Source organism: Electrophorus electricus, chromosome 12 (genome assembly GCF_041902795.1).
Source record: "Electrophorus electricus isolate QZ-2024a chromosome 12, ASM4190279v1, whole genome shotgun sequence".
Lineage (NCBI taxonomy): Eukaryota > Metazoa > Chordata > Actinopteri > Gymnotiformes > Gymnotidae > Electrophorus > Electrophorus electricus.
In genome coordinates, this window is record NC_137508.1 from 14,485,879 (window position 1) to 14,497,744 (window position 11,866).

General features: G+C 38.9%; 1 protein-coding gene across 3 annotated transcripts in view; it reads left to right on the forward strand.

Annotated features, from left to right (window-relative positions):
• The first annotated feature begins 941 nt into the window (after nt 1–941).
• The window catches only part of mcph1 (microcephalin 1), a 32,602-nt gene continuing 21,677 nt past the window's right edge, over nt 942–11,866 (forward strand). Inside the window, exons 1-13 of one of the 3 annotated variants that reach the window (XM_081725228.1) lie at nt 962–1,095; nt 1,801–1,877; nt 2,128–2,219; nt 2,304–2,422; nt 3,291–3,378; nt 4,156–4,258; nt 4,346–4,477; nt 4,637–4,723; nt 4,828–5,814; nt 6,275–6,369; nt 10,088–10,125; nt 10,329–10,491; nt 11,135–11,212. In XM_081725228.1, the coding sequence (XP_081581354.1) occupies nt 1,841–1,877; nt 2,128–2,219; nt 2,304–2,422; nt 3,291–3,378; nt 4,156–4,258; nt 4,346–4,477; nt 4,637–4,723; nt 4,828–5,814; nt 6,275–6,369; nt 10,088–10,125; nt 10,329–10,491; nt 11,135–11,212 (2,019 nt within the window). In that variant the 5' untranslated portion in view covers nt 962–1,095; nt 1,801–1,840. Of the gene's footprint in view, nt 1,096–1,800; nt 1,878–2,127; nt 2,220–2,303; nt 2,423–3,290; nt 3,379–4,155; nt 4,478–4,636; nt 4,724–4,827; nt 5,815–6,274; nt 6,370–10,087; nt 10,126–10,328; nt 10,492–11,134; nt 11,213–11,866 lie in introns of all 3 variants that reach the window. The other 2 variants (XM_027023881.3, XM_027023874.3) reach the window with 2 other exon arrangements.

An 11,866-nucleotide genomic window follows, 5' to 3' on the forward strand; every position in this document is an offset into this window, starting at 1 on the left:
GAGTGCCTCTGTGTGTTTTAACCTGTCAGCGAGAGGTAAGTCCTATTACCGCCCACTGACATCTGAATCCTTCAGCTTGAAGACAAATCATAGAAGTGATTTGCATTCATCAGGACTTGAGAGAACTACTCTGGTCTGGACTCCTCAGCCTTTGGCAGAGCGTTACCAAGCCTGGTAAGTTTACAAACTGTGACCCCTGGGTGACATGGAGGTAGTATCTTACTAACGCAAGCCTTAAACCACTGTAGATCATCAATCATTCTGTCCTTAGGGCAGGATGAAAATGACTCACAAACGTTGTGACATATTACACTACAGTCAGTGTATTGGTCTCCTCTTCTAGGTGTATTGACTGCCCAGCTAACACCAAAGTTCAAGATGTTGAGTTGGATGTTTTTGAATTTTGGGTTTTTCCATTCAGGTTTGTTTTTTGGCATTTTCAAATTTCGTAAAAATGTGGATGGAAAATGTTTGGTTTGTCCGTTCTTTGCTACTGTAGAAATATGGCGGCCACTGCTGGAAGAGAACACATGTAGATGAAGGCATTATTCTAAGATGAAAAACCACAACAATTTGTACTTACTGCTTACTTTGTATACTAACCATATTCTGTTTCTGCTAAAATATGCCCCTAAATCCTACCAACTGCTCCTTTAAACACAATTAAGCTAGTTGTCATCATCCGACCTGCTCTAACCACTGCAACCAAGAATATCCACCAGCTAAATATTTAGTTTATAATTAGTAACAATAGTTACCTAATAATATCAAACTTGCCTGCCGATGCAGTCCATATGTAACGGAATACAAAGGCCGTGTTTTTCATTTTCTGTGCCTCAAAGGGCCAAGCCAATATATCGTGCCCCTCGCCAAACATGTGCGATCTCCAGTAGGTGGCAGTGATACGCTTTGTAACTTGAGAAACCCTCGCGAAGAAGAAATGCAAACACTACCGCGAAAATATACTGTAAGCAAATTCGTGGAAAACGGCGATAATGACTTCTAGAGGTGTACAATTTCTTGGCAACATGTTCATTTTTCTGGTATAGGTAGTGGTGAGCTATCTATATGCAAGTTAGCAAGCTAGGAAGCAAGGTGAGCTCATTGGATACTTTAGTGGTGGCAAGAAGTAAACCCACATCAGTCATTGTTAACGCTAGCTAACTTAGCTAGACAGCATAACGCTAGCTAAGTTAGGTTGTGAGAGTTTTTGTTCCTATAAATCGATTTATCCCACATTTGGAATCTCGCATGTTTTTTACTTTTTATATAACTAGATCCTGTCGTGCTGAAGTCCTAATCGATCCGATAATCTTTATGATTAAACACTGGTGATAGCTAGCTAACGTAGCTGTCATGGTAACGTTAGGTAGCTACAGTAAGTGGAGCTTTATTACTCAGCTAACAGATTAGCTAGCTAACGAGCTCGGATAAATGATCGAATATGAACATAGCAGCGTGAAATCTGTTAACCTAGCTACTTAAACTACATAATATGCCACTTTACTGGCAACATGTCCTGTTAATTTGGTAGGTAGCTACATGATAATCAAAAAGCCTTGAAACAATTCTTTGCGTAGTTAGCGGCTGGTTGTCTTATATAACCAGCTATATAGCTATATCCTATGAAATAATCGTTTTAAAATATACATTAGACGTAGCTATCCTATCTGACTAATATGTGCTTAACTAGATTTTGGAACTTGTTAAATGTATCTGGCAGTATTTTAGATTTAGTAAACTAAGGAATGTAAGCTGTTCAAGGTACACATAGCTATGCATCTTGCTGCCGTGTTGCAGGGTCAAAGAAGGCAACTCCCAGAGTCTTCTTTCTTCAACAATGACAACAAACTCAATTTCTCCAGCAGTCCTCAAAGGTACTTATTTATATACTTGGTGGTTGTTTAGGGAAGAAGCTTTTTCTGTAATGTTATGCGTGCACATATTCATAAATATACGCATATGTTTTTCAAATTTTGATCAATTACATTTTTAAATTCAAATTTTCAAATTCAAGAATTCAAAGTCCTGTCTTTGGTTACTTCTGTAGTATGATAATTGAGAGACTGTTGATTCTTACATTCATTATTTTTTGATTGCTTTGTTGTTTTCTCTTTCGTTGTACAGATGTTGTGGCATACGTTGATGTGTGGTCTGCAAGTAAGACAGAGAATTATTCTGATCCCTTTATTCAGCAGCTTCGGGATATGGGCGCTCAGGTGAGAGCACTTATTTAAACTTGGCACATTTTTGAAGGTAGTACATCTATTTTAAGTGAGTAGGAATATGGGTTTGTTTTACAGGTACATAAAACATTTAACAAACGAATCACCCATGTAGTGTTCAAAAATGGCCACCAGTCCACATGGAATAAAGCAAAGAAACTGGGAGTGAAGACTGTTTCTGTCCACTGGGTTGCCAGGTAAAACTTACACAGAAAATCACTGTAAATAAAAATTTCCTTTATAAACATGGGAGAGTTCAATTAGTTGAAAATAAAATTTACATTGAATCTTACAGAATTGAACATGATACCAAAGTCAAATTTAGAGTTAACTCTTCATTTCATTAGATTCTTTATTCCCCCACTCTCTTGAGGTGCAGGTAAAACATCAACTAGTCAATGCAGTGTACAACAAGTAGTGTTGGAATGCTTAAACAATGAGTAGGTGTGCAGAGCCTTGCTTTATAGTAACATCTTCAAATTTAGAATTTGGTACATGGTGGAATAGTTCTTATAAAAGAATAGCAAATGAAATCACTCTTGGCATAGTTAGCTGACTCCCATCTAGCTGCTTTATTCACAATTCTGCAATGTTGCAGTGTACCCCCCCAGGATCAGTTAAGTTTTATGTATGTTTATATCTATCTTTACCTAATTCCCTCATGGCCTCAAATACCTGTACTTATTTTCAACAATTATAACAGAACAACAGAATGTATGACTGTTGCTAAAATGTTTATGGTGAAAGGGCTAGTTACATAAGTCAGGAGCTAAACCCTGTAACGAGTAAAAATTCCGTGATTGAAGAGGATGGTTCTCACACCTTTGTGAAGTGATTTTGGATATATAGACTCCCCCCCCCGAGTCTGTATTACCGAAATTCCAAGAGTATTTAAGTTCACTTAGCCTAATCCTTTGTCTAATCTTTGTAAAGTTTTAAATGAAATTCAGTCAATAATCCTGAATTAGATATTAATCGTATGTTTCTCACTTTGGCCATTAGATGTCTCTGCCACTCAACATTACACTTGGTGAAATTTAGGCGTTACACTGCTGTTTTATGCAGGTGCAAAGAAAATGCAGAGCATGCCGACGAGAGCCTTTACCCTGCTCAAAATGAGGAATCGAAGCTCAATCTCATTAAAAAAAGAACGGTAAAATGTCTGGGCTAGTCTCTAGTGCTGGGCTGACTTGTCATCATAACCAACATAATCACTTATGTAAATGTGTCAATTTGCATAATGTGCTTTGATGTATTGCTATGACTTGCAATATTGCTTGTTAACATCATCACCTGTGTCTGATTTCCGTAGTCATTAGTGTGTGTATACTTCTTTTGTTTTTTCTTTTGGTCGCTGGTTGTTTCTAGAGTTTATAAGTGTTTCGCTGGATGTGAGTATTAGAAAGTACTCTTGTGAATGTTCATCTGCTGTTTTTTCTTATGTCTACATGCTTAAGTATTATGGACTGCTTTGTCTTTGTTTTGTATTACTTTGATTCAACTTTGGTTTGTTGTTTATATTACTTTGGCTCAACATCTTTTTACTTTCTTTAAATGATTTTGTTTGAAAACCATGAGTCACGCTTTTATCCTGCTTGCCCTTGTCACATTTTGTTTCTTGATTTGTTTTTAGGACATTATAGAAATATTAGAGACAAGTTTTTTATTTTTTGAGGGGGGGGGAAATAAGTTGTTGATTTCTTTATTTCTCAATTAATAATCTTTAGAATAACCGATATATTAGTCTTTGATTAGCTGACTAACCAAAAAATAAATAATTAGATTAATTGATTTAAAAAAATAATTGTTAGGTGCAACCCTAATGGTCTCCTACTCAGAGAGCAAGTTATCTATTCATCTTAGTTACTTGAAACTTGTTAACGCACGTTGGGATTTTCTTAATCTCATTATTGGCTCTCAATTTTTATAGCACCGTTGCATGCAGCCAAGGGATATTCCTTTGAGTACCCCGAAGCGACTGAAGAGAAAGCTGGACAAAATGATGGAAGGCCTGGTCCGCTCGTCCCCCATAGGCACGAAACAATGTTTTGTTTTGTTTTTCTCAGTGGCTTTCTTCTTTGTTCTCAGTAGGCCTTCACATGTAATATCTATGTGCACAGTTTCAGATACTTCTCCGTTCATTATTGATGAAGAGAATGGAATAGTGTATAGTCCCTCCTCTAGGAGGGCTGACACCATGGCTCAGCGGCTAAAGGAAATGCGAGCACAACGTGAGAATCTTTCCCCAACTGGTACGTCCACGCACATCTTCTCAAGCCTCTTTTGGATACCTAGGGACTTGGTTTACCTGTTAGTGAGAGATTGGCAGCCTATTTTCTTATATTTAGAGAATGTCCAGAGTAACACTGTTGCTTCACAATAGCCAAAATACATTTGTTTGTTCTTTTCAGCTTCACAAATCCAGGACTCAGGAATGGAGGACTCTGTAGGACCTTCTCTAGTGGAGACTCCGACAAGCTTATCCAAATTATTACTGGGTCAGTGGGTTGTAGGGGGGTGGCATTGAAACAAAGTTAATATAATTATATAGCTATATAATAATATAATTATAGTTCATCAGAATTACTTCTTTATTTTACAGAGGAAGAAGAGCCTTCCTGCAGTTTGTCAGACAGCCACCCCTGTTCCAAAAGTGAAGGAGATAAAGGGTATTATGAACATCCATCAGACAAGATGAAATCCCATGGGCAAATTGAGAAGGGGCCCTGTGTCTCAGCTGAGGGTTTGACAACTGTTAAAGGTGGTAAAGAGCCTATGGAAGTGCTGGCATCACCACAAGGTGAAAGACAAAGGAGATCATGTTCAAGCATGACTAAGCAATCCTCTTTAGATTGTTACATTAGTAAAACATCCTCAAAAAAATGTATTTCGCATCCTTTATGGAAAACTGAAGAGGTTGCAATTGATTATCAAAAATCATCAATCAATAGCAAAAAAAACAGAAGCATGTCACCACTAGGCAGTATGGATTCAAGAGAAAGGCAAATTCCACTACACCTAAAAGATGCAAAGGACAACAGTAATCTCGTTGACTCCAGAAGACTTTCCTCTGTTGACCCTTCCTTTTCAAAATATGAACACTTGGCTCAGAGTAATGACCTTGCTACTACAAAGTCAGAGTTTTATAAAAGAAGGCCAGCTGCTATACCTCACAGCAGTATCCGTTCTGACACTCATAGCTATGATAATGACGATGATGGTGTGTTTGAGGACTACTTCACTTCAGCCAACAGCGCACCAAGGTGCAAGGTCGTCTTGGTGAACTCGTCTTCTGAAGCAATGCCTCTGCCCTCCTTTGACCTGACACCCAAAAACCCAAGTAGACGAAAGAGCCACCCTCAGGATATCTGCACTAGAGGTGGAAAACAAAAGGTTTTCGGTAGCAGGGACATCTCTGATGCACCAGGGCTAGCAAGGCTATCGTCACTGGTCCCAGAGTCTGGTGTGTCTAGCCCAGTGTGCATGTCTACAATACCTGAGGTGTGTGACTCAGAGAAAACGAAGCAGGAGCCAGCTGCAAAGAGACAGAAGAGGAGAATAAAGCCAAACTCCTCAACGTCCTTAGAAAGTAAGCTCTCCTAAACACTGCTTAAAAGGACACAAGTGGTCAGTGTCAGCAACAGCCTGTATCTACTCAGAGGTTAAGAGAAATGAGCTTTCAGAAAATTGAATCTGTTTATGAATTTGAGGTCAGGCCAGTGAAGTCATCCTTAGCATTTTCAACTAAAAACACCATAAGAGCAAGAAACAACACTGTTTAAGAAGGGTTGTGGCTTAATGTGAAAATGTTTCATGGTTGTAGTTTGATTAATGCATATGATCACAAGGACAAAATACTCTGTTTATCTGAATGAAAAGTCACTAATAAAAATTTTCATCATCTGGTGTCTTATGTACATCATGTAAGGCTTATGTAAAGCTTTGAACAGTGTTTTAAGGGTTGCCACATAGATGCACCTGTGCTGGGCCATTCTAGGCTGAACTTTTTTCCTTTCTTTTTTTTTCATTTTGCATATTTTCATTTGTAGGCAAAGACAGTAAAAACGCTTCAGATGGGCTCATTGACAGATGTTCTGAAATGTGTAGCAAACATGGGACTATGAAAACGGACAAATACATGAAGGTAATTCAATTGAGCTTCCTTCTTTAGTTGCAGGTTGTTTTGTTTTTTTTGTTTTTTTTGGGGGGGGGGGGGTTGTTTGCTTGTTTTTGTTGGAGGGGGGTGTTTGATTTGCTGAAACTTGCACTGTCATATATTGTCCAGAAATGATGATACTACCATTCAGATCTATTAATTCATTTATGCATGTTGAAGAGAATAAATAAATAAAATAGTTTAACATACCTGATTTAAATGAGGTATTTGGAGGGAGGTTTTATCCTGGCAAAGCTCTGTTGCAGTTTTAAACGTGAAATCAGAGTAGTGTACTGTGTGTATACTTTCTTGCCTCCTGTTATAGCATGAGTTTTGTGACCAGCACCCAGAAATATATCTTTTGCAACCCACTATCACACATTATTATTTTGCCATTTCAACTTGTTCCGTTGACACCTTATTGGAGATGTAAACTGAACTCGAATATTGTTTCTGCCCTAGAGTTCTAACTTGAGAGCGTTTTTCCCCTCTGTTCCTCTGTATGAAGTAGTGTTGCATGGTTCAGTAATGGAGCATAATAATTGGCTTTGAAGCAGTTGCTATTTGCTTGACTCGTTTGTTGTCTTCTCAGCTTCCTGTACGTGCCTGTGTCTTCGCATCTGTGACACTGCACCTGGCCAATTCCTCCTTTTGCGTTCCTTCAGCCTTGACGGAACTCCCTCAGTTCACAGAGTGGTGTAGAGGGCTTTCATCTGTTTGCCATCTTTGTTTGATTTCACTTCCATGTGACTTGTGTAACAAAGCGCATTCAGTCCTCTCATAAACCGGCACGTAGCTTGACAGTTTGAGAGCATGCCATTGTGTGACAGTTTTGAGAGATGAGCATTTGTCGTCATATAACATCTCCACCTCACCTCCAGTGTGCAAGAGATTAGTATACAATAGCAGGTATTCTTGTATCAGTGAAGATCAAAGAGGACAACTGGGTCACCTCACACTGGACCATGATGTCAGGTCTGATAAGTAATCTGTGGGTTGAATTGGGTTCTTTCTAGGATGAAACATCTTGTCTTGGAGCATACAAACACTTTCTAATGACAGTGTGTCACAAGCAAAATAGGTTTTCATCTTTGAATATTAGAACTGGTTAATTCTTAGATGTTTAATTACAGTGTAGGTGACCGCTACCTACCTAACTGCCTCCCAGTGCACAGTCTGAATTTCTTTACCAAGGTTTTTATATTTGCTGTCTTTTTGGCAGTGACCCAGAGTTAACCTTTCATGAGAATGCAATTGGTTATCTCTTTAATGACCAGGATCACATCCCTATGAACTTGCAAATGTAATCAAAACCTGTTTTACAGTGCCACTAAGCAGCCTCAAAGAATATACAGTGGATGGCTTTATGGTTAATGTTTTAGACAGTTATTTGGTTCTTGGCATGCAACAGCCAGTGCAGGTGTGCTTGGTACATCCTGACAGTTAGCCCTATGATCTCAGGGATGATTCTGTGACACATAAGCTGGCTAGATAACAGCTGTCACAGCTGTGACAGCATGGTGTGATACATGCTGTCAAAACTTGTGCTTAACATATGAAACCTAAAAGATTCAATTAAATGAGAGAACACAACAGAGATTAAATCTCAACATGGGGCAGTCTGCTCTGTGGTCTCCAAAGTGCTGTAATGATTTGTCACTGCCTGCTCAGCAAGACAGGGGCGCCTACATAGAGCCTGAGCAGCCTTTCTCTGTGTGAATAGAGGCCTCAATCATATCAGAGTGCATGAACTGCCCAGCAAGCTCAGTGTGTCATACCCTGAAGAATTTCCTTCATTTGTGCTGGGCGTATTGGAAACAACCCTTTGAAACAGTTCACATCAGTACTTGAGTTTATGCCCCTGTGCATGGCCTACATTGCTGTTGAGTACCATTTCCAGAGCAGTCAAAGGACTGGACTGAACATTTTGAATGATTCTTGCTTTGTTCAAACAACAATGCTTTCATACATGTATTTCAGTGAATAGATGATCTTGTGGATTTTCAGACTGCATCTGCTTTGGAAGCAATTTTTGCATTTTAGCTGTATTGATTTTATATATGAAAAGAAGATTAATCCACAAATGACAAAATATTTTTGCTTTTAGGGCATTCAGTACTGGGTTATCTTTCATTTTGACTCCACGTGTGCTTCTCAGAAGACTGACAGGAAGCAGGGTAAATCCTCCTGAAGTCCAGTGACCTACTTCCTGAATGAAGGCATTGCTATGGCATGAGTCCGTGGTGACGTTTTTCAGTGAGAGAGTACATGCAGATAGTACAAATGCAATAAGACAAATGGGATAAGTCACTGACAGGTGCCAAGCAATGAAAGCGTGTCTTGGGACAATAGATCTTTGGGCTGAAAAATATTACTGATGTCCATCTTTAAGACAAACAGACTCATTGTTTGCTGCTTACTCCACACTTCCACCCACACTCTGTGAGGCTGGTGTTGCCTTTTCATGCTGAACACCAGACACTGAGGTGGGGTAGTTTCTGGTTGAGGGTAAAATGAGAGATCCTTTCAAAGGAAACTGCATGGCTAGTTGAAGCAGCCATCCCAGAAGCAGCATCTATGAAGTGCTTGTGGGTTCACTGGGGGAAAATAGAGAAAGCATTTTTTCGTCTGTGGTGAAGGGGTCAACATTTTTTGATGAATGATCGTAATCATATTTACTCTGGCTCAGAAGGTAAAGTCATAACACTGAAAGTAGTGGATCAAGTCTGAACAATATACCAACATTCAGGAACTCATCGTATCTGATGATTGATAAATGGACCAAACAGTCTGGTGTAGGTTTTGGGGATTGGTAGATGATGGTGTTTCATTTTCAAAACCTTGCCTTCAATGCCCCCCCCCCCCTCCCCCCCAAGTTTTAAAACAATAACTTTAAAACAACTTGGGTGAACATCTATAATTTGCATCCTGTCCAGATACTGTTTAATGTAGAAATTTTATAAAGATGTGATTCACTGACTCATCTTGATTCACATATGCAAGGGGAGTATGTACTCTCACACAACCAGCTAACAGATTAAAGCTCAAAATGTAGCACCTCAATCATTCACCTGTTTTTTGTTTGTTTGTTTGTTTGTTTTTTGTTGTTTGTTTTTTTAAGTGTTGGTGTCTGGTTTGAGAAAGGCCATGGCCGTCAGCTCTGGCTGGTTTGCACAGATATAATGGGGAGGGTGTGGGTTCACACCTGGCTGCACATGGTCACTGCTGTCAATAAGCCTATCTAAACATGTTATGTACTGTGGAGCTGTTTTGGCTTCTCTGTGTGCTGATGGACCTGAACCCCCAACTTCCTGTGGTGGGAGCAGAGAGGAAGTGCCGTGTGCGTGCATACTCACTTGATTGGTGCTCATGTGCTTGTGCTGAGGACCTGTCGTCCTGGGGCCAGGGTACAGGGGACGGATGAAGTGGAGGGACGACGTTGCTGTGCTCAAACAACACTCCGACTGCTTTTCCCCTCTTCACGGCCTTGGACATGGCGTTTCCTCCCCGCTCACCAAAAATGAGGATATATCCGGCATGTGGTTCTCATGCGAGCACATGGTCCACCGTGTCATTTGCCATGTTGCTCATCAATACATCCTTCATCAAATCATATGCTTGTATGTTTACTACACAGCGGAATTGTTCGATTTTTCATGTTATGAAGTTCACCTTCCTAATTTTGCCATTTCTTTTTCCTTTTCAGAAAAACAGAACATTAGTAATGACTAGCATGCCTACTGAGTAAGTCTCTTTGGCTGTCTATCATCCAAACATATGTGCTATATGTAATCACATTCTTGACATCATATCCTTGTTCCATTTATCCTTTTCATGTGATTGACTGTATATGCTATTTATTATATGGCATTATTCTATAACACTTACTCTAGCATGCTTTGGAACTTGCAGACCTTTTCCTGAGAAAAGTTGATGGTATTTTGTAGGAAGCAGCAAATGGTGCGTCAAGTGGTCAACAGCCTGGGTGGCTTCACTGTGGTGGACACCGTGTGCGAGAGCACCACACATGTTGTGTCGGGTAGCCCACGCCGCACCCTCAACATCCTGCTGGGCATTGCGCGAGGATGCTGGATTCTCTCCTTTGAATGGGTATGGGACAGCATAACCCAGCTTGATCCAGCATGTCTGTCATAGCTGCTTGCTCTGCCATTATACATAGACAACCCATATAGGTTTAGTGTTCCACAGTATACATGCAAATTCTATTTTTTAATTTTATTGCTACACACTGACTGAAATGCACCAGTGTTGCAGTTAAAGTTCAGCCTTTATTACGTTAACCAAAACTGTGCTTATTTGGGTCATATGAATGCTGTGATGCATCAAAATAGCCAGATAACAATAATCTGGATTAACTGAGATTATTCAGGATGCTCATAACACAATTCTGTGTTAAAATTTTAGATTTTGGTAGAAGACGCATTTGCATAAATTGCATTGGCCAATATTGTGATACTTTAATTGATATATTTTGCATCCCTATATACATCAGGAGACTCCTTGGTGTCTCTTTAGTTCTTTAAATTTCCCATATAAAAGCAAGTAAAAAAAATAAAATAATAATGAACACCTCAGTTCATTTTAGTTAATTTTACAAAACCTTTGTAAAAATAAAATAAAATTTTTATATAAAAAATAAATTTTTGATTTATGATTTCTACAAAATTGAAGGAACATGTTAAATATGAGGTATTCAGATATTAGTTACACTAATAAAATCATTTTCTCATAGATTTTGTGGTGTCTAGAACACAGGCAATGGATTCCAGAAGAGCCGTATGAACTATCTGATCACTTTCCTGCTGCACCGGTAAGCATTTACATCTGAGCTCGCTAATGCAATGCTGTTTAAAATCTGTGCAAAGAAGTATTGATTTACTTCCACATCATATGCACATTACATTTTTAAAACAACTCAACATGAAAATCAATTTCTGTAAGAAAATGAAGTAGTTATATTAAATAGCATTAAATATGTTGATAATGTAACATCTGACTGCCTTATATTTCACTGTATTTTTGTACCAGCTACAAATTCACATGTGACAGAGCTCTTGAATCTTAAGTCTTGACATGATGATGAATTCTCATACATGTTTGGGCTCTGAAATCTACTTTAAATGGTGAAAGTAGCTAAATTACTGAGACTGAATTCATAGCTGAACATTAAGTTAGTACTGCATATGTAATTGAAAAATGTCTTGCTTTATATGTTAGCTGAAAGTAATGGTGTTTGCACTGTGCGTTAAGTTGTTGCACATAAAAGCAATTGAGGAGCCATTGTGAAATGAGAATGGTGGTACAATTAACATTGGAGTGACTGCTGTAAAATCAGTTCATGCCTTTTAATTATCCCTGTTACATCCGTGTCAAATGCTTAAAGTGGACAAGGACGCTGTGTGTTGCCTTTTATCTGTGGACCATTAATCTCTAGGCTCTTTGTCTCTTAAGCTTGTGTTCTTTT